We start from the raw sequence: 23,168 nt of genomic DNA, 5'->3' as shown, positions 1-23,168 counted from the left end.
CATGATTTGTCCTGTGAGGGCTTCCAGCTTAGTGGGGAAGAAACAAATGAAAGTCATATGACTAAGAGAGAAAACTGTAACCATGATGAGGGCATGGGAAGTGGGTCAGATGCAGCCCTTGAAACAGGTGAGAATTCCACATGCTTTGCTGCAAATCCATTGCTTTAGAAAGGATTTTCCTAGAGAGTCATTTGTGATGTAGGGTAGATGGGTGCTGTGGAGGAAGGCAGGTGGAGTAGGAATGGCTTACTTCTCACTGTTGAAGCTTAGGGGAATTCTTGCTATCATTTAAGTATAAAGAGAATTTATTTCATTGCTCAGTTGGTCCTATGCAGATTTTGATGGAAATAAGATCTTTTACTCTATTAAGAGAAATTTTTGAGACTAGAAGGTCTCGCTGGACTGTGAACTGCTTGAGACAGGTGCTGTTTCTGATTCTGTCTAGTCCTTAGCATGTGTGCAGCACAGGGCAGGGGCTCAAGAGCGCTTGAGATGAAGGAATAAGTAATGGTCCCACCAGGCCCAACTTTAGTGACTCTGAGCACTGCAAGGTGTGTCTGTCATTCCCATATGCAATTTGAGTGCAAGGAAAGCCAGTTTTGTTTTATTTCTGAAGTACCAGGTGCTGAGAAGTTTTTTTAGATAAACCTCTCACACTGTGGGCCAGAGTACTTTCCATTTTAGGCTTTGCTGGTGCCCACATGTGCTCAGCACTGTGGATAGTCCAGCCTGGCATCTCTCATAACCATCATCCCTGTACCTTCTTTCCGTTCCCACATGTCTTGCCGTGCTAGTATGTTGAGACAGCTTTAAATAAAACAAGAACTGTACCTACTTTTATTTTAAGAAGAGTGATTTTGATCTGCCTCATTGAATGATTGTGAGCATATATATGACCTGAGAAAATAAGTCCGAGGTTGGTACACTAATTTTTTTAAGATTTATTTATTTATTTATTCGTGATAGAGAGACAGGCAGAGGGAGAAGCAGGCTCCATGCCCGGAACCCGACGTGGGACTCGATCCCGGGACTCCAGGATCGTGCCCTGGGCCAAAGGCAGGCACTAAACCACTGAGCCACCCAGGGATCCCCGGTACACTAATTTTTTTAAACAGATAATAAATACATATTGTATCTTATGAGGAAATCTGATGAAAAACACTTACTTTGGACATATGGTTTCCTTAAAAGTCATTATATATGATATATTGAGGCCAATCTGGATGTTGGCATTTGTGAGATTAAAAGGAAGTGGGGTGTCATCATTAATTTGTAACTTACCATCATAAGAACAGCCTCAGATGTTGATACATCTCTTTGAAAGGGTGTGGATAAAGAGCTCTGTGTGTGTGTGTGTGTGTGTGTGTTAATCAAGAGGCCAAAAGAAACTGAATTGAAGAGAAGGAATTCCAGTGTTAATTTGCTAATTTTTAGGAAAATAAATGCAAAAATCTTTTTTCAACGATTCAGCTCTACATTTGATTAACAGTATTTTCATCTGTCTTCAGCAATTTGTTGAATATGCCACCTGAAGTCTGTGACCAGAAAACTTTGATCTGAAGTAATTTATGTCAGAAACTTTAAAAAAGGTCTACCATTTGAAATGTTTCCAGATGTGTGGGGAGAACAGTTTTAGCATTATTCCCATTTTTCAGGGAATAGGCATTGCAGTCTTCTCACCTGCCCCATGCTTCTCCTCCCTGCAGCTCACTTAGTATAGGAATTGGCAGCCATCTTCCTGTAGCTCTGGCCTACAAAGTTGTTCTCCAGTCTCTCTCTGTTAATTCTTCATCTTATCACTTTGGCCAGAAGAAGTCTTAAAAGTTACTGGAGCTCACTGAGGAGCCCCTGGTGGACTGCTGGGATAAGAAGTCATTTGTTCCAGCCCTTAGCTGCACCTGGCAGATAGAAGGGGTTGTGGAGGGCTCTAGCCATCCCACTGAATTAGGGGCAGAGAACACTGCATAAATTGATCTTGGAAGTGAGCTGTGGGTCATTGGGGTACTGTAAGGCTATAATGACAATGCCAGCCTGGAGGTGCCCACAGAGGCAGCTTGCATTCCCTACACTTTGCAGGCAGGTTCCTGGTTAGATTGTGTAAGGTACACCCCCATCCCTCCACACACACAGTTCAGCTGAGGCCTCTGTGGAGAACTGGGGAGGGTGCCTCTCTTGATAAGGGCTTGTGTGGTTTGAGATTAGGACAGTTCTTAGAACCTGATGCCCACCAAGAGCTTTTGCTAAATTAATATTTTATGAAGCGATCAAAAAGAATAGAGTGATAAAACCAGTGAATACTGTAAGCAAAGAGAGGGTGAGAAGTGTTTAGAATGGCTGTTTCCTGGAGCCCAAATCAGGACAGAGGCTCTACTAAGGACTGTACTGCTGGCACAGTGAGGCTGAACCTTTGAAATTGAGACTGCTCCAGAAAACTGGATGTTTGTTCGCTCTGGAAATACCATATTTCAGAGAAAACATGAACATTTGTAGCTGTGCTATGAAATGTATTAGAATTCATTTAAGCAGAGAATGCATGCCATATTTTAAAAGAACTTGGGATGAAAAAAAGTAGAACTCATTTTTATGTTGATTACAGGTTAACTAATATTTTGGATCAAATCTGTTCCTAAAATTCATCTTCCCCACTCCCCCTTACTCTTTTAATGTGGCAATTAGAAGATTTAAAAGTACATAGGTGTCTACTGAACAGGGAGTGCTGGAGTTAAGGGCAGGACTACCACTATTGCAGATATGGCACAGATGCCTCAGTCTCCAGCACATGCTGACCGTCTGGAAGATCTTTATTCTACAGATTAGGTGTCCATCCACCTGAGCAGTTCTCTAAACTCTGCTAACCTGCCAGCCCCTGATGTTTTCATCCCTTCCCCAGCCAGCTTAGATGCCAGGTTTCTTCATCTCTCCCTTTACCTTGAAATATCCTCACCTCCTTTGCGCCCTATAATACCCACCTGTGTCCTTGGAGGTATCTCCTAGGCACCTGAAAACTCAACATGTCCAAAAACCAAAGTACCCTTCTCCCCAAAGCTACCTTTTCTGCTCCGTCACTTCTCTCAGAGAGTGGGCTGCTGTGTCCTTTGTCAAAGCTGAAGGTCCATTTTAAAACCTACCCTCCTAACATGCTCCCCCAATCCAGCCAATCCTCAGGTCCTAAGAGTCTAGTTCTTAAAAACATCTGCAGTCTTTGACACCTTCCTTGTCCTCTCTGCCCCTACCCTAATTCCCTCCAGTCCCTCTTGCGTGGAGCAGGGGAACAGAATATTCTAACCAGTCTCTGTAGTCATGATGGCCTCTAGTTCTCCCCTCTCACTCTGCAGCCAGAGTGGATCATTTAAAATGTACAGTTGACTATAGCACTACCTACCCTAAAGCCCTCTTAGCCTGCCATTCTGCAAATTCCCCATTTCAGTGTGTAATATAGAACCCACTCTTTCCCCACTTTATTTCTCAATACTTCTTCCTTTGCACCATGAGGTCCCTGTCCTAGCTCTGTCCTCTGACCATCAGGCAGGTACAGCTAACCCCAGGGTCATTCCAGGATTAAAGATGAAGCACAAAAATGAGACCCCACCACTGTCTGAAGCATTTAATAGGCATTATCTCCTTCAATCCTCTCCAAACCCCTCTTACCCATCTTATTTCAAAGGAAACTCAAGCACAGAGAGGTGAGGGAGCTTGCCCAAGTTCACCCAGTTCATATAGTACAGAACTGCACTGAAAGAAAGACTTCCTCATTGTACTACACTACATTACAAGCAGAGAAAAGGACAGCAGCCTGGGGTTTGGGACAGGCCAGGAAGCAGAAAGGCTCCTGCCTGATGGTCAGAGGAATCATTAAAAGATTGGCACCGTGTCTAGTAGGTGGTGGGCATGCTTCTTCCACCTAACCCAAACCTGTTTTTTCATGAGCTAACTCTGCATTTTAGGGTTTTTTCCCTCCTTCTTTTGAAGACTATTTCTTTAACTTTTTGGATGCCATAATTCAGTAGAATGAGTATAACAAAGAAACCTGAAGATATCTGTCAAGAGAGACATAACAGTGGCTGAGGTCCCATTAGCAAGGATAGGAACAAGCAAGAGGCTTAACCATGGAGAAAAGTTGGAGAAGGACTTCAGAAGGATTGTAGTATAGTCAGCATGTTGGGTTTAGGGAGGAATCTGAAATGACAGGGTGCAAGTCTAAATTATTCATTAATGTCTTAAGACAGTGATATGTAGTAAAACCTGCATTAACAAGAATCCATCTAACTGAAATCTGAAAAAAAACCCTTTTATTTTACTTTTGTCTACATTCAATTTGTAGGAAAAGGACACAAATGGCAATAAAACAAATGGATTATATATATATATATTTTTTTTTTTAATTAAAAGGCAAAGGGGGATATCCTGGAATGAGTTTGGATTCAACTAAATTCCTTCCTTTTTATGATCATTATCATTACTGTGTAAGAACTAGTGTTCAGAATCAAAATCATAGGGCATTTCATTCACTAACTACAGATTCTAATCTGGAATAAAAACTTTGAATTAGAAGATTGGAGGAGAGAGGGAGAAATGGACCCTTCTAGCACCTTGCATACGTTATACTCTTGGAAGCATTTGCCAGAGTGAAAGAACAGCCTGGAGAGACTAGCAACTGGTGAAAGATGAAGCAGAAAGGTTTCTCAAGTTAATCCCTTGTTCCCCAGGACACCTTCCCCTGGAGCATGCCAAATCACCACAGTTGTGTTACGCTGAATGCTGAATGCCGGGTGAGATGTTCTGCATACCTGTGGGTTTCAGTCCCTCCGGGCCCTGTCATCAGGAGCGTGGCATTTCAGAATAAGACCCCAGCTCTGACTCTTGGCCAGGTTCACATTTTTTGGTTATATTGTGATATTGGGATTTTAAACCAGACACAGGAACTTTGTGGCTCTGTGCAAGTTGTTGTTTCTGTTTGGATTTTCTGAGGTGCCAGATCTTAAAGTTCCTCTTTAGGCTACTGAGTAACTTTGGTCTGATACACTTTTGTGCCTTCTTTGCCAAAGTTCAATTTATTTGTTCATTCATTCGACAAATGTTTATTGAACTTCTACTATGTGTCTCTGGGGTGGGGATATAGCAGTGAACAAAGCAGACAAAAATCTTTATGTCCTGGGGGACCTGGTTAGCTCAGTCAGAAGAACATGTGACTCTTGATCTCAGGCTTGTAAATTCAAGCCCCACCTTGGGTGTAGAGATTACTTAAAAATAAATTACTTTTTTTTTAAAAAAAAAAAAAGATGTTTTATGTATTTATTTGACAGAGAGAGAGTAAGCACACACACAAGCAAGAGAGAGTGGTAGACAGAGGGAGTGAGAAAAGCAGGCTCTCCCCTCCCTGAGCAAAGAGCCCAACATGGGGCTCAATCCCAGGATGCCAGGTTCATGACCTGAGCCAAAGGCAGACACTTAACTAACTGAGCCACCCAGGTGCCCCTAAAAATAAATTCTTAAAATCTTTTATGTCCTAATGGAAAAATAGACAATAAACAAGTGAAACATTTAGAATGCCAGAGGTGGGGGGTGCTAGGAGAAAAATGAAGAGGGAATGAGGCAGCCAGTATTGAGTATCTATAGTTTAAATAAGGTTGTCAGAAGGCCTTGAGAAAGGAAAAGAGTGATTATGTGAAATACTCCCTATTTAAAAGGCTCTCATTCTTCCTAGAGCTCTGCTCTATACTCTTTTTTTAATATAAAAAATACTTTATTTGCTCTATACTCTTTTTTAATATAAAAAATAATTTTAAAAAAGATTTATTTATTTATTCATGAGAGACACAGACTGAGAGAGAGAGAGGCAGAGACCCAGGCAGAGGGAGAAGCAGGCTCCTCACAGGGAGCCTGATGCAGGACTCGATCCCAGATCCTGGGATCACAACCCGAGCTGAAAGCAGGCACCCAACCACTTAGCCACCCAGGTGTCCCTAAAAAATACTTTTTAAATTGAAGTATAGTTGATGTACAATGTTATATTAGTTTCAGGTGCATAATATATTGAATCATCAATTCTGTTACTCAGTGCTCACCACAATAAGTATAGTCACCATCTGTCACCAAACAGCATTTAGTATTTTATTACTGACTATATTCCCTATGCTGTGCTTTTTATCCCTGTGACTTATTTTATAACGGGAAGATTGTACCTCTTAATCTCCTTTATCTAATTCTCAATACTTCCTCCCACTTTGCCTCTGGCAACTACCAGTTTATTCTCTATATTTAAGAGTCTAAGATTTTTTGTTTGTTCCATTGTTTTATTTTTTATATTCCACATATAAGTGAAATCACTTTTCCCACAGCTTCACTTTCTTTGTCTGATTTATCTTGCTTAGCATAATAGTCTCTAGGTCCATCCATCTTATAGCAAATAGAAAGCTCTCATTCGTTTTTATGGCTTAAGTAATAGTCCACTGTGTGTGTACCACATTATCCTTTCATCTATGGGTGGATACTTGAGTTGTTTTCATATCTTACTATTGTAAGTAATACAATCTACACTCTTTTTATTAAGGTTACATAAAACTAATACCTTTAACTGCAGTATTAGTATAAGGTAAAACACAAAGAGAAGTACCTATTGTTAGGAGAGTGTGAGAGCTCCCATCTCCCAGGGCTCAGTCCACATAGTATTCATCTAGGAGCCTTCTTATTGAATCTGTAATGGTGGCACTAGCTGGGTTCCTAATAGAATCAAACTCAAAAGGTATGTAGTGGTATGTACAGTGCCCCCAATCACCCCAATCTTTTTTTTCCTAAGATTTTATTTATTTAAAGGAAAGAGAGGGAATAGAGAGAAAAGCAGAGGGAGGGGGACAAGCAGACTCCCCACCAAGTGCAGAGCCCGACGCAGGGCTTGATCTTACCATCCTGAGATCATGAACCTGAGCCAAAACCAAGAGTTGGATGCTTAAGCCACTCCCCAACCCCAGTCTTAAAAAGGAACTACTGTTACTTGTTTCTTATTATTTTCCGGGAGATGTTTTGTTTGTATATGAACTTAAAAGCCAACAAGCAAATGTTAACACTTGTGTCCTGGGCTGTTTTCACTAACAGTGTATTTTGGTGACCTCAATACCTGGAAAATTGCTTCATTCTTCTTAATGACTGTGTAATACTCATAAAATAAATGTTCCTTAATTGATTTAACTTGTTCTCCATTGGCAGTTGTTTGCATGCTTTGAGTCTTTTGCTGATACAAGTAATGCTGTAGCGAACATCCTCAGACGTGCCTGTTTTGCATACATATATGGGAGTATATGTATAAGTTAAAATCTTAGAGGTAGAATTATTGTATCAAAGGGAATACACATTCATATTTTAACCAATACGATCACATTACTCTCCACTGCAGTCGTACCACTTTGCACACCCACTAACAGTATAAATGCTTCTTTTCCCACAGCTTCACCAACATGGTGTGCTATTGAACTCTTTGATCCTTGCCAATCCAATATATGAAAACTGGTTTATCTTTGTAGTGAAAATTACATTCCTCTTGCTATGAATGCATTTACTTACCTGGGGTATGTGTTGTTCCTAATTGGATTTTCTCAATATTTTCCTTTTTGATAAGACTCTGTCTCCCTGTTTTTTAGATGTGTGAACAATTGTGTTATTATGTATTTCTATATCATGCTGGTATTCTGGTGCTTTATTCCCAAAGCAGTAAGATTAAGAAGGACCATATCACATGTGTATTGGATGCCAGTAACAGTATACTATTTCAATACTTTAGATAACCTTTGGAAATAGTACACATAATCAAGAGCTTTACCTGCATTGTTTGATCTTCAAGCAAAGACACAGATGCCAGGGAATGACATTGTATAGCGTGAACGTTGGAAAAAAGTCCTCTGAGCTGAACACCCAGATCAAGAGGCAGGAAGGGAGGCCAGAATGGATCTTCAGATTGTCATAGTTAACTCTTGGTTATTTCTGGCAAGGAAGATATAATCAGACCTGAGTAAAGTAAAAGTCATTCTGCCTGGATACTTGGGTATGATCAGTCCCTCCCTACAGTCACCCTACTTCTTCTGTCCCTAGGACCCCCTGGGTTCTTGCCTTTAGTCAAGGGTCCAGGAGCATGAAAGGAAGGAAACTCCCAGCACCTGAGAGCAGCACCTGCTCTGAACAGCAGCTCAGGGAAAGAAGCTTGGTAAAGTTGCCATCCTGCCCCTTGCTGAAGTGCTCACGGACCTGAAGCTGCTTGTGTTTTTCTAGCTGCAGTTGGGTTTCTGGCCATGTCCAGTGTCATCACCATGTCTGCTCCTTTCTTCCTGGGAAAGATCATCGATGTCATTTACACAAACCCCACTGTGGACTACGGCTCTAACCTGACACACCTCTGCCTGGTGCTCAGCGGCGTGTTCCTGTGTGGTGCTGCTGCCAACGCAGTTCGCATCTACCTCATGCAGACTTCAGGTAAAAAGGCCCTCATTTTGAGAAAATGAGTGGAAATATCAGTGAGGGTGACAAAACATGAGAGACACCTAACTCTGGGAAACGAACAAAGGGTAGTGGAAAGGGAGGTGGGTGGGGGGTTGGGGTGACTGGGTGATGGGCACTGAGGGGTCACTTGGCGGGATGAGCACTGGGTGTTATGCTATATGTTGACAAATTGAACTCTAATTAAAAGAAAAAAATATATGCCCTCATTTTGCACGAGCAAGGCATTCCAGGGGACTTGTAGTGGGGTCACATGGGGTTGTTCAGGTGTGAGCTTCATGTGCTCCAGGATGTCTGTTCCTCTTTTTCTACCCCTTGTTCAGCAGGGACAAAGCCCCAAGTGTGGCCAGATGGGCCCATGAGTTGTTTTAGATCAAGCACTCTCTTCACAACTGTCTTTGTACATGAACTGAAGTGAGGGAAACAGCCTATCTTATGGAAGGTTTGAGAACGTGGTCCGTAGTTGGAGGGCTGGAGTTCTGAGCCTCCTCCAGGGACCTGTGGAAACCTTATCTGCTCTGTGTTTATATTTCCCTTTCAGTAGGCAGTGGGGTGATGAGTTTTTACAGTATTTCCCTGATGAGGCCTGGTTGTTAACAGGTGGGCAACTACCACAATAATCATAGAGCCCAGGATGCCCGACTCTAAATCGCTGCTCATTATTTAGCTAATAAAATACTCTGCAGATAATTAACCAGTTCTTGCCATTTGAAAGATCAATACAAAAAAGCATTGCCAAGGAGGAACAAAATTAGCTTTTGAGAATTTAATGTAGTAAAGCTTATTTGTAAATAATACTTTTTAAACATCTCTCAGAGATAATTGTATTTTATCACTGCATCCTGTTCTCCACATCAACAGTCTGTGTATGGTTACTAAGAGAAAATTAGTGCTTGTTACTGGTGCATGCATGTCAGTATGCCAGGGCTCAGGTGAGTCTGTTCCCATCAGATGGATGCAGGGCGCTAGACATGCCTCAGAGGGTGCAGTGCTCAGAAGAGGTTGATGACCTCTGGCCAACCTGCTGCCCATTAGGTGGCTACACCCAAGCTGATACCATTCCTGTTTGCTTTTGCAGGTCAGCGTATTGTGAATAGGTTGAGAACTTCATTATTCTCCTCTGTTCTGAGGCAAGAGGTTGCTTTCTTTGACAAGACTCGCACAGGAGAATTGATTAACCGCCTCTCGTCCGACACCGCACTGCTAGGGCGTTCAGTGACGGAAAACCTCTCGGATGGGCTCAGGGCTGGGGCCCAGGCTTCTGTTGGCATTGGCATGATGGTATGTTGGCCTGGCTTGTGCTGGTACCTTCTAGTTAGGGTTTTGGCCTGTGCCAGGCCTCTCAGTCATGAGATAACTCAAGTTGAGCTGTTCTTATCACCTTGTAAGCCAAGAGTGCTATCACAGGCTGCAGGGACATGGAGATGGCTTCTTCCTTTGGGACCTCCTGCAACTTTTGTTTCTCCAGAATGACTTTCTGGGGAGTGGACAAGAAAGTGGACCATTTAGAAGAGATTACATTGTTGCCTGGATTTTCTAAGAATGTGTGAATGAATGTTGCAGAAAAGAGCCACAGGTGGAAGGAGCCCTTTGGGTTAGAGGAAAGATTGTAAGTTACATTCTCTCCTTGCCCGGCAAAAAGGCGGTGCCATCTTGACAAGACCAGAGGATCATTTCCTTTCCTCTTCTTGTAAGGAGGAGGATAAATGCCATCTTTCTATACACAGAAGTATATCTATACTCCATTGAAGTGAACTCTCTCTACCCCCACAGCCTCTTTCCTGCCTTAGCTGGGTGGCTAGAGCACTGTCATGTCTGCTTGCTTCACTTCTTCAAACCACGTTTCTCTTCAGACCTGTACTGCTGGCCAGTAGAAATGTAATGCAAGCCACATAGGTAATTTTTAATTTTCTAATAGCCATACTTTAAAAAGCAAAAAGAAATATGAGGTGAAAAAAACAAAAACAAAAAAAGAAAGATGAGGTGAGATTATTATTTTTTTTTAAGATTTTATTTATTTATTCATGAGAGACACAGAGAGGGAGGCAGAGACACAGGCAGAGGGAGAAGCAGGCTACCTGTGGGGAGCCTGATGCAGGACTCGATCCCGGGACTCTGGGATCATGCTCTGAGCCAAAGGCAGACTCTCAACTCCTGAGCTACCCAGGAGAGGTGAGATTATTTTAATAATATATTTTACTTAACCCAATATAAACGAAGTATCATCAGTTCAACATGTAATTTACATAAAAATTATTAATCTGATAATATGATTTTTTTCATATTAAGATTTCAAAATGCAATGTGCCTTTTATATTTAATGGAATATCCCAATCCAGATTTGAAATATTTCATCTACATTTAGATTTATAAACTTTGCCATTGAAAAAGTAGATTTACATACCAGATTTTCCGGACATCTAAAACTTAACCAATAACTAAATAGAATATTCGTTTTTAAGTTTAAATTTTAATTAAAACTAAACAAATTTAAGAATTTAGTTTCTCAGTCACACTAGCTACATTTGATGTGCTCAGTAGCTATGTGACCATTATCATTTTAAGCAGTGCAATTCCAGATCCCTAGAATGAGGACTGTAATTAATCCCATATCCCAAGTGGAATAGCTTGGGCTTATGTCCTCTTTGCTTTCCACGTAGCACTATCAATCCAGAGCAGAAGGACATGTGCCAGACTGAGCTGGTAAGATCTGATTATGAAATGGAAAACTGCTTTTGTTTTCCCAGCCAAGAGAGAAGCCAAACTCTGGAAGAAGGCCCACCCTGCACTAAAGCACCATTTCTAATATTTCTAAATATTGATAGTTCTGGAGCTCAGGATGAGTTTGGAACCTCTTTTTGTAACAGTTTCAGACAGTTCAGTATAAGTCTCATAGCTAATCAGAAGGAGCCTTAGTTCGCTCAGGCTGCCATAACAAAGTACTAAAGAGTGGAGACTTAACCAACAGAGATTTATTTCTTACAGTTAAAGAGGTTGGAGTCCAAGGTCAAGGTGCTGGCAAAGTTGGTTCATTGTGAGGCCTCTTCTCTTGGCTTGTAGGTGGCTGCCATCTTGACATATGCTCACATGGCCTTTCCCCAGTGCTTGTGTGAAGAATGCAGGTTCTTTGGTGTCTCTTCTTTTAAGGACACTGATCCTATCAAGGCCCCACCATATGACCTCATTTCACCGTAATTACTTCCTTAGAGACCCCATCTCTAAATACAGCCAGACTGGAGTTAAGGCTTCAGCATGTGAATTTGGGGAGACAGACATTCAGCCCATACAGGGCTTTATGATGTGGCATCACCTGGTCTTTAGCCCTGGAAGAACAAAAAGTATTCTTTGTTTCTCACAAACTCCCTAGACCTGATTTATGATTAGTCTGCTAATAAGAACCTAATAATGTCTATATCATACTGCAAATTTAGTAACTTAAGTCATGGGATCTTCCTTCTTATGTTAAGATGTGTGTTCCTACTATTCTAACACTCCTTTTTGGTGACAAGATCCCTTCAGAAAGTTATTACTAAACATGGAATCAGAGCACACAGAGGTGGGTGGTTCTGAGACAGTCTACCCAGGGGTTCTGATGCACGTTTCTACCCTACCACAGAGGACACCACATGCAGATGGTTTGCTTGAGCTCTGTTCTATTCGGGCACCAGAACCAGCAGGTCTACCCTAATTGAGTCACTGCCTCTGCATGTGCCCTGCTGGACTGCATGACTTGTCTGCTCAAGGTGGATCATTGCATAAATTGAAAGTACTAAGCTCAAAAAGTACCTGCTTCAGGGCCTTTGTGCACTTGCTTTTCCAAGACCCTATTACATCTGAAATTGTCCTCTCTCTTTTACCCATTTTCTACCTAGGTCTCACCTTGGATAAAACTCCACGTGGGTCAGGTATCTTTCAGGTGCCTGGAATAGCATGTGCTGTGTGTAGGCATTCAGTAACGAGCTGTTGAATAAGTAAATGAGTGAATGATTGGTTGATCCATCTATTACTGCACATTTCAGTCTGCAACTTTTCCTCAGTTTTTCAAGAACGCTTTATGCTGATTATACTATTTTCTGTACAAATGAGATTTGACAGATTTAATAATTTGTTGAAGAGATGCTAGCGCCATTTAAAATCCAATCACTAGATTACAGGGTTGACAGGAAAACCCACTATGTTATTTCTATAGAAGTTGATTATTTCCTCTTTCAGTAACTCCAGTTGTTAGAAATTCCTTATGTTGAGTCCATGTCCATCCTGCTGAGACTTCATTCCTCTGAGCTATGGAAATAGCTCCAACTGTCCTTTCACTTGTTAGTTATGCCTCTCTACTGAGTCCTCTTTCATCTGTCATTTGATATGGGTGTCTTTGCCATCTTGATCATTTCAATGAGACACGTGGCCCTGGTTGTTCAGTGCCTTCAAGGGGATCCAGACTTGAATACGGAAGTCATGGTGTGGTCTGGTCAGTGTGGAGCAGCCTGGGCCTCCTTCCTTTACTCCTGGCCTGTCTTCCTCTTCTCTGTGGTCGAACGGGGTGGTCTGCTGTATGCAGCACTGTATCAGCAACAGTACAGCACTGGAGAATAAAAATCCTTCCATCCTTTCTTCAGCAGCTCTGTCACATTACCCCTGTGTGGTATGCTGAGTTTTCCTGGAGTTTTATGAAGATTGTAGATGTCCAAAAAGTTCTACCAAACAGGATGTACAACTTTGAGACAGCACCTTCAAACTTGCCTACTAATTTATTTATTTATTTTTTTAAGATTTTATTTATTTATTCACGAGAGACACAAGAGAGGAGAGACAGAGACACAGGCAGAGGGAGAAGCAGGCTCCATGCAGGGAGCCCGACACAGGACTCAATCCCAGGTCTCCAGGATCATGCCCTGGGCTGAAGGCGGTGCCAAACCACTGAGCCACCCGGGCTGCCGTTGCCTACTAATTTAAATACATACCCTGATAAGAGGTAACGAGAATATCTTGCTCTTCTGTGTAACAAACCCCTTTTGGCTTTTGTTTTTGACAGTTTTTTGTGTCACCGAATCTGGCCACTTTTGTTTTGAGTGTGGTGCCTCCAGTATCCATCCTTGCTGTGATTTATGGACGTTACCTACGGAAACTAACCAAAGTCACACAGGATTCCCTAGCACAAGCCACTCAGGTAAAGGCCCCTCCCCTGTGTGGTCTCCACTAGAACAAGCTCAGAGCCAAGGACTTGCAGGCAGACCCTAAGAAATGGACTTGGGCTTTTCAAAAAAAGTACTTACTTTTCCTTAAGTTAGTCCTCAAGGTCTTAGAAACCTAAGATGCTCTGCCTTCTAGAGTAGATGACTACCCATACCTTGGTATAGATCTCACTTGGCTGAACACTGTATGAATTCCTTAGTTCTTTACCATCACTATTTCCTAGAAGATGAAAAAGCTAATTATATTTTAAAAATAGTTTCTGCATGACAATCTGTCCTTCATTAATTAAAAAGTAAAGCTTTGCAATGCTATCCAATATCGTATTTTTTTAAAGATTTTATTTATTTATTTGAGACAGAGAGAACACAAGTAGGGAGGAGGGTCAGAGAGAGAGGGAGAATCAAGTTCCCCACTGAGTGGGGAGCCTGATGTGGGGCTCTGTCCCAGGACCCCAATATTATTAAGACCTGAGGGGAAGGCAGACGTTTCACTGACTGACCTACCCAGGAACCCCCAAAATTGTATTTATTAAAAATTAAAAATAACTGTTGCATTTTCATGTTACAAAAACCATGCATGTTTGTAATTGAAAATTTGAAAATATAAAGAAAAAAATAACATATATAACCCTGTCTCTCAGAATGAATCTTATTAACATTTTAGAGTCCTTTTTAATCTTTTTTCTCTGCATAAAAATATATTTCAGTGTCTGTTTCTTAGCCCTCCTATTTGCCTTTTTCTCTACATATGTATGATGTGTATATGTATAAATATTTGTTTCCAAAAATAGGATTGTTCATACACTATGCTTTGTAACCTATGTCTGATTTAGTCATGTATCATGCATGAGCAGCTTTCTGTTGATAGTGCCTTAAAAATGAGAGCCCCATTTTAACTTGCCTGTAGAAATCTTGTAATGTGGCATTCCTCCCCTTGAAACGTATTTATTATTCTCCTAGCTAGCTGAGGAACGTATTGGAAATATAAGAACTGTTCGAGCTTTTGGGAAAGAAATGACTGAAATAGAGAAATACACCAGCAAAGTGGACTGTGTGATGCACTTAGCAAGGAAAGAGGCATTTGCTCGGGCTGGCTTCTTTGGAGCAGTAAGTTGATGATTTTGAGAAGTGCAAAGGATGGATGTTATGACTGAAAGACATTTGTATTCTGTGACTTTGCCATGAGTAGAAAATAATTCTATTCCACTTCAAGACTAGGTGTGAGCATTCATAAACTGTTTCTGTGAAAGAAGAGAAAAACTGCTACATGTAACAAAAAACAGTGGGTGGTAAGACCGAAACAGTGTGGGATCAGACAGCTTCCTGGTGTGGCCCAGACCACCTGTATCTGCTTCACCTGGGAACTGGCTGGACACTCCAGACCTACGAATCAGAACCTCTGGGCTGGGGGCCAGCAATCTGTTTTAACAGGCCTCCGGGTCATTCTGACGCAGGCAGTGTGAAACCCACAGAGTATTAACCAAAATAACTTCAGTGTATTTCAAGAAAGAAGTATGACAAAATTGATCACATTGGTCACAACTCATATACAACACAATTAGATAATCACCCTGAAGGGAAATCCATAGCATGTTCAAGTTGGAAAGAATTTCAGGTGATTCAATAATTATCATGATTTAGGGACACAGAGGCCCAGATAAGGCAGCACTGACCAGGGACCACACACCTAACGTCATTCAAGGCGGTTCAGAGAGATAGGATTCCATCTTCTTATCCAGCTTTGCTGGGGGTGTCAAATTAGAATATATAAACACATACATTAGCTATGTATTCGTCTTCTCCTTAGAGAGGGAGATCTTAATATTGTTTTTTCCTTTGCAAACTGAATTGATTGAATAAAATAGGAATCTGGTGGGTGACTCAGCTTCTAGGTTTTCATGTTGATGAGATTATTTCCTTCAATACTGCACTATTTCAGAAGTATTTTTGTATTTGAAATTCAGATAAAAACTTACTATTTGGGAAAAATCTTGTTGTGATAGTTAATGCAAAAAAGGAAATTATAGGCAATGCTAATCCTTCTAGCGTTTAGGTCTCTGGTTCCCACCTGACATCTCTGTTTTCTTCATCTGACAGACAGGGCTCTCCGGGAACCTGATCGTGCTTTCTGTCCTGTACAAAGGAGGGCTGCTGATGGGCAGCGCCCACATGACCGTGGGTGAACTCTCGTCCTTCCTAATGTATGCGTTCTGGGTTGGATTAAGCATTGGAGGTATATAATTTAAATAGGCTTGGGAGTTACAAATTAAAAATCAGGTTATTGTTTCTGAAATAAAAATTTAACTTTCCCATTACATCACCTCTCATCTATTAACTTCAATTGAAAAAACATTTCCTAGAATGTTAGTCCAACTTGACTTTGAAAGAAGAAATAGGGATCCCTGGGTGGCGCAGCGGTTTGGCGCCTGCCTTTGGCCCAGGGCGCGATCCTGGAGACCCGGGATCGAATCCCACATCGGGCTCCTGGTGCATGGAGCCTGCTTCTCCCTCTGCCTGTGTCTCTGCCTCTCTCTCTCTCTGTCTCTCTGTCTCTCTCTCTCTGTGTGTGTGTGTGACTATCATAAATAAATAGAAAGAAAGAAAGAAAGAAAGAAAGAAAGAAAGAAAGAAAGAAAGAAAGAAAGAAAGAAAGAAGAAATAAAGATATGAATGTGATCTTTCCATGAGGTGAGCAGTTCCTTAGCTGGGATGTTGAGGATTTTTACAGGCCTCTGTGGCTCACTGAGCTCAGGGTCATACTGGAGCCATATTTTCCAACTTGCATGTTCAGACAGCTTGTTTGCTTTGGCCCTAGAATGTGAGGAGGAGAAAGGACAGCGACGAACAGGTGTGTACACAAAACCCACAGTCCTGTGGTAGTGGTTGTTTCACGACTGACAAATCACTAGGGAATAAAACTCCCTTTGTACAAAGTCAACCACTTTCAAAACTGATGAATGGTCATAAAGTATAAATTAGAAAGTATATGGAACAGAGTTGTTTACTTTTATCAGGAATCTCTCAGAGTTCAGCTTTTTTTGTTCATTCCTGGCTAAAGGGAAGCAAGGTCTATGGAGACAAAACTGTGTGAAATCTGTGAAGTTTTCTTTTCTGTACTTCTCCTACATGCCCAGCCAAAAAGGGGCAAGTGATTTCCTGCTTTTAGTTTCCTTTCTTTGAAAACTGAGATGGAAAGATTAGATAAATAAATAGCTTGAGATTTGATGAATGCAACTCTGGTATCCTGCAGTGTCACCTCAACCCGAGATTTTTATTGTCGGTGTTTAAAGGTAGAATCTTTTCCTTAAACATCTGCAGGCAAGTGGGGATATTTTCTAGACTGAGATTTCCAGAGATCCTGTTAAAATAGCCTGTTAGTTCTCCTGGCTGCTTTTGAAGAAGAACCTGCTTAAGACGGTTCAGGGTGCTGAGTGACTTGAGAAGTGAGTCGGTCTGGGAAGACCTGGTGATGTGCTGTTGCTTTTCTCTCCACCCCTGGGTTGAGCCTGCTGGGCTGCAGGGTCTCACGCCTGGGCGGTCATGGTCCTTCAAGACTTCTGGCCTGCCGTAGAGTAGATTTGCCTGCCCCATGTCCCTTCCCTGTGGCCTCTCTGCCCACATTCCGTGCTTGACCACAATCAGCTTTCCTCCCCGGCCTTCCCTAATCTTATGTTTTCTGCCACAAGTTGTTGAATTGATCTTTCTTAGTCTTTCTGCTTCTCCTGCCTGCTTTTCTCCAAATTATTTGACCTGATAGAAGCCATCTCTGTTTTGGTGTGCTCACTGCCTTGCTTTTTGTCCTGACAATTCACAACTGTGTCTTGCACAGAAATAGTTTGGAAACACCGTTCTGTCTACTGGGAGTCCGTTACTTCTCTCATTTACAGAAGCTGCCTTTGAGGCTTTGTGCTCAAGGTTTGAGGATAACTTGGCTTTCTGAGCTGCAGGCTATCCCACAACTCTGGTCACTGTCTTGTATGATACCTGCCACTTAGTGATGGAGGGAGGAGAAAAGGTATAGGTAGATGTGTAGAGATCTATTACCACACAATTTCCCCACATTTACAACCCAGATAACTACATAAGACTACAGAAACTTAATTCAAGAAATTGAGTCGATTTTTAATGTTTTTGTGAAGCTCACTCTTCAAAATAATGAATCTGCAAGCAAGAAATTCTATTTTATTTGTTAAATAAGTAAGAATTTTTCAATGTTGTTTTCTGCTTAGAATTTCATAGTGAAAAATAAAAACAAATTCTACTTACGTTCTTTGCTGAGAGAGCGTTAGAATTACTGTTTGAAGAAAAGTATGCCTATTTGTTTTGTTCAGAGAATGCACTTACATCTTCCTGCTGAACCCCAATCTCTTGTTTCTTACTTATGTTTATTGAGTTGAAATTCACATAACATAAAATTAACCATTTTAAAGTTTACAATTCAGTGGTATTTTGTACATTCACAGTGTTGTACAACCACTGCCTCACCTTAGTTCCAAAATATTTTTGTCACCTCAAAAGAAAATCCCATAGTCATTAAGCATCTGTCTCCATATCCCTCCTTCCCTCAGCCCCTGGCACCACAGCTTGCTTTGTGTCTACATGTATTTACTTTAGTCCATATAAATAGAATCATATAATATGTGGCCTGGTATGTTTGGCTTCTTTGACTTAGCCTGATGTTTGCAGAGTTTACCCACACTGTAGCATAGGTTGGTACTTTATTACTTTCTCTGACTGAATACTACTACGTTGTATGGATAGACCACATGTTGTTTATCCAGGGCCATTTTGTTTTGTTTCTATTTTCCAGAGTCTAAACTACGTTGAACTATTTCCGACTCCTTCCTGCCTTCCTTTTTTTAATTAATAGAATTTTTTTCGATAAATTCTAGATTGAGGAGAAAAGTATAGAGTTCCCACATATTCCCTGCTTCTATGCAAGCACAGCCTCCCTCACTATCAACATCTCCCACCACAGTGATACGTTTGTTATGATTGATGAACCAACAGTGACATGTCATTATCACCCAAAGTCCATAATTTATATTATGTTCACTGGTGTCGTATATTCTATGGGTGTGGACATGTATCTATCATTACTGTATCACACAGAATCCTTTCATTGCCCTAAAAATCCTCTGTGCTCTCCCTATTCATTCCTTCCCCTTACATCTCACAACCACTGATCTTTTTACTGTCTCCATAGTTTTGCCTTTTCCAGGATGTCATATAGTTCAGATTGGCATCTTTCATTTAGTAAATAGCATTTAGGGTTCATGTCTTTTCAGGGCTTGATAGCTCATTTCTTTTTAGCACTGACTAATATTTCATTGTCCGATGTACCACAGTTTATTTGTCCATCACATATTGCAGGACCTCTTGGTTATATCCAAGTTTTGGCAATTATAAATAAAGATGCTATACATATCCATGTGCAGGTTTTGGTGTAGACATAAACTTTCACCTTCTCTGGGTAAACGCAAAGGAAATGAGATTGCTGGATCGTACATATGGCAAGAGTATGTTTAGTGTAAGAAATTGCCTTCCAAAGGGGCTGTACCATTTTGCATTTCTACCAGCAATGAATAAGGATTCCTGATGTTCCACATCCTCACCAGCTTTTTGTGTTGTCAGGATTTTGGAGTTTTGTCATTCTATTGGGTGTACAGTGGTATCTCACTGTTGTTTTATTTGCATTTCCCTGATGACATATGATGTGGACCTATGTATGCTTATTTGTCATCCTTAGTGAGGTCTTTATGTTCAGATCTTTTACCCATTTTCAGCTGGGTTGTTTGTTTTCATATTGTTGAGTTTTAATGAGTTCTTCTTATATTGTGGTTATCTGTCCTGTATCAGGTATGTCTTTTACAAGTATTTTCTCCCAATCTATGCATTGCCTTCTCAATCTTTTTGGAGAGCACAAGTTTTTAATTTTAATGAAGTCAAATATATTAGCTCTTTCTTACATGGATTATATGTTTGGTGTTGTATCTACAAAGTCATCACCAAACCCAAGGTCATTTAGGATTTCTCCTATAGTATCTTCTAAGAGTTTTATAGCTTTGTTTTTACATTTAAGTCTATGATCCATTTTGAGTAATTTTTGTGAAGGGTGTGAGGTCTGTGTCTGGATTCATTCTTTCTTTCTTTCTTTCTTTCTTTCTTTCTTTCTTTCTTTCTTTCTTTTTTTTTTTTTTTTTTTTTTTTTGCATGTGAATGTCTGATTCCAGCATCACTTGTTGAAAAAACTATCCTTTCTTTATTGAATTGCCTTGGCTCACTTGTCAAAGATTAGTTGACTATATTTTTCTGGATCTTTTTCTGCCCAGTGCAATTTTAATTTAACCTGAAGAGTTTAAGCCACTGTATTTTGCCCAAATTTCCACAAATATATGCACAAAAATACCTTAGAAAGAATATGTGAATTGCATTTTTGCAGCATCCTTTCTCAGGGAAAGTGTTACAAGTATATAGTTGATATAGCCTAGTGTACTTGGAGTTTGTTTGCTTTAAAGTCATTAATTAATTCATAGTTCAAAGGTGACTTTAAAAAGAGATTGTTGGAATCTTTAACATTTCCAAATTCCTTTTCAGTTTTTAGTCTAGTAAAAGTTCTCTTTGTTGAGTGCCTGAAACGGGGGGTTTGATTTTGTGGATTGAATTTAAAATGAATATTGGGAAAAAAAATGAATATTGGGATGTTTTATATTCTTTTTAAGTAAGCATTATATTTTATTTATATGCTATGTTTTTCGACTAGGTAGATTTTCTCTATAACACTGTGGTTTTAATTTAGTGGTTGGTTACTATTATGGCTATATGCATTTGTAAATTCCCAATCAAACATTTAATCTTTATTAGAAATCAGTGAAATTGGAGGAGGAGGAGTTGAGGGCAAACAAGGGTATGGGACAGAGAGAATGTTGAATATTCCCTCTGGTTTCCCAGGTTGTGCCTCAAATCCTTTTTTGAAAGTTAACAAATTTTATATTAAAAGCAAATTATTATTACTATTCACATAGAACAAGGAGTAGCAGTTGGTTGCTTCCTGGCATCAGTGATGGTTATGTCTGCTTCTTGTCCTTAGGTCTGAGCTCTTTCTACTCGGAGCTGATGAAAGGGCTGGGTGCTGGGGGACGCCTCTGGGAGCTCCTTGAGAGAGAGCCTGAGCTGCCTTTTAATGGTGGGTCTCCCATGGGTGTGTTCTTTGCTGGGATTAAACAAATGTGGCTTTGGACAGTTAGACCAACTTCCTGCTTTACCTGTGAAGGATAAGCATGATACAGATGTCATCCCTGCCACACAGCAGAAAAGGGTAATTGGGTATGCAGTGAGAGAGGAAGGATGGTGCCAGGCGCTGCTGCGGGGCAGAGGATGGCCCTGGAAGCACAGTGTGCTGTCCCTGCAGGTGATTCATTACCACCAACAGCAGGAAGGAAACAAGTGCCCCCTGAGGGTGCAAATAGGAGGGGCCTTGGCGAGTCCACCAGATTCATCTTCTGGAGTGATTTTGATGTTGGGGTGGGGGGTGGGGGAAAACAGATCGCACAATATAAAAGCCTCTAAATTTCTGGGTCTTGGGGATTGGGCTCCCCAAAGGAATGCTGGTGTTAATTGACTAGAGCCATCTTTATCAATTCCTTTCTTGGAAGCTTGTACTCGGGAGAGCTGTGTGGCCTGGAGCAGTAACCACTCCTCCCTCACTGACTCCCAGGACATTGTTGCTTAGCCTCAGACCATGAGTGAAAGCCCAGTATTCTCTAGTGTGACAGGCTGGAGGAAATAAACCCAGCTGAAAGAGATTGAGCAACTTCTCCCAAGTCATTAGCAAGGCAGTACCAAGCTCTGAAGCTGTTGTGCAAGGCCCTTCCATTTACCATCATTCTCTCAAAATATTTATTTAGAGTAGGTAAGATAAACCCTGGACCTAGGGAACTACAGAGGTAGTGGCACAGAGAGGAAAGGCAATTGGGTTTGAAACCAGACTGTTCCGCAGGTGGAAACTAGCTAAACTAACTCTACTACCTGTCAGCTTGAACAGTTGATTGTCTCTGAGACACAGTGTTCTGTCAGTAAAACTGGAGCAGTTATCTCTGCCTCTTCGAGATGAGAGAATGGATAAGCACATATATATAGTGCCTTATACAGAGTGGGTGCAGACCAGGCTCAAGGTAAGCAATAGACAGAGGCTTCTTCCTGCCAGCCCAGGCTCATACTCCAGGACAGCATGGGAACTGTGGTCAGGTCCCATCTGTAGTCAGGCAAATGGGAGAACAGAGTTCTGTCAGCGTGACGTGACTAATATTCCATCTTGTTTCAGAAGGGGTCATTTTAAACAAGGAGAGCTTCCAGGGCACTTTGGAGTTTAGGAACGTGCATTTTGCCTATCCAGCTCGCCCAGAGGTGCCCATATTCCAGGATTTCAGCCTTTCTATCCCATCAGCATCAGTCACAGCACTGGTTGGCCCAAGTGGTTCTGGCAAGTCAACAGTGATATCCCTCCTGCTGAGGTTATATGACCCCATTTCTGGTGAGTGGTTCATCACACTGTGGGGGGAGGACTCTCTAGAGCCCTCTACTTGGGTGTTCTAAGAGAGGACCAAATTATGCAAAGAGTTTGTAGTATCAGAGTCTTGAAGTGCCAGGTGGCCTTTGTGTAAGGGAGTTGTTCCCAGGAAAGAACTTCCTTATACAAAGGTGTCCCTTTTAAATGTATACAGAAGGGATGCCCGGGTGGCTCAGCGGTTGAGCGTCTGCCTTTGGCTCAGGGTATGACCCCAGAGTCCCGGGATCGAGTCCCACATCGGGCTCCCTGCATGGAGCCTGCTTCTCCCTCTGCCTGTGTCTCTGCCCCTCTCTCTGTCTGTGTTTCTCATAACTAAATAAATAAAATCTTAAAAAAAAAAAAGTGTATACAGAAGACCTGTCACACAGTTTGTATATTTCGTGTCTGGCCTCTTCAAGCCCCTGTGACTTCCTGAATTCTGCCTCCACTTGCCCCATGCTGATGTCTCCTTTGACACCCGCTCTCCCGGGAGAGGATGAGCAAGGTTGCTCCACAGCTACACGAAGGCGCCCCATCCCATGTGTGGCTGAGCATCACCGGCCACCACCAGCAGCCCTGTGGCAGCCACTCAGCTTGTAAAGCTTCTCTGGGAGCCTTCAGGCCATGTCTGCCCATTATTGCCCTGTGGCTAGTGTGCAGACAGGTAGTTTGGCAGTCAGTGATTCACTTCTATGTAATTGCTTTATTGAAGCTGTTTTGAGGTAGTAGGGATTTTCTTAATGGATTTTCTTGTTCTGGTATTTTTAACTGAATTATAGCATCTTTTAGAGTAAAGAACCTATTACTTTATTTCTTTATATTCTTTGTCAATTAAGATAAAATTAACATATAACATTGGTTTCAGATGTGCAACATGATTCACTATATTGTGAATATGATTGCATATATTGTGAAATGTCAAGTTAACATCCATCACCATACATAAT

General features: G+C 41.3%; 1 protein-coding gene across 2 annotated transcripts in view; it reads left to right on the top strand.

Moving 5' to 3' along the window:
• Positions 1-23,168, top strand: part of ABCB10 (ATP binding cassette subfamily B member 10) — a 35,522-nt gene that overhangs the window by 1,930 nt on the left and 10,424 nt on the right. The window contains exons 2-8 of one of the 2 annotated variants that reach the window (XM_055308818.1): positions 8,260-8,460; positions 9,563-9,765; positions 13,514-13,648; positions 14,634-14,780; positions 15,771-15,906; positions 20,764-20,859; positions 22,000-22,206. In XM_055308818.1, the coding sequence (XP_055164793.1) occupies positions 8,260-8,460; positions 9,563-9,765; positions 13,514-13,648; positions 14,634-14,780; positions 15,771-15,906; positions 20,764-20,859; positions 22,000-22,206 (1,125 nt within the window). Of the gene's footprint in view, positions 1-8,259; positions 8,461-9,562; positions 9,766-13,513; positions 13,649-14,633; positions 14,781-15,770; positions 15,907-20,763; positions 20,860-21,996; positions 22,207-23,168 lie in introns of both variants that reach the window. The other variant, XM_055308817.1, reaches the window with a different exon arrangement.

This window comes from Nyctereutes procyonoides, unplaced genomic scaffold, assembly GCF_905146905.1.
Source record: "Nyctereutes procyonoides isolate TBG_1078 unplaced genomic scaffold, NYPRO_anot_genome, whole genome shotgun sequence".
Classification (NCBI taxonomy): Eukaryota; Metazoa; Chordata; class Mammalia; order Carnivora; family Canidae; genus Nyctereutes; species Nyctereutes procyonoides.
Note: the sequence above shows the minus strand (reverse complement) of the source record. Positions and strands in the feature narration are given on the sequence as shown.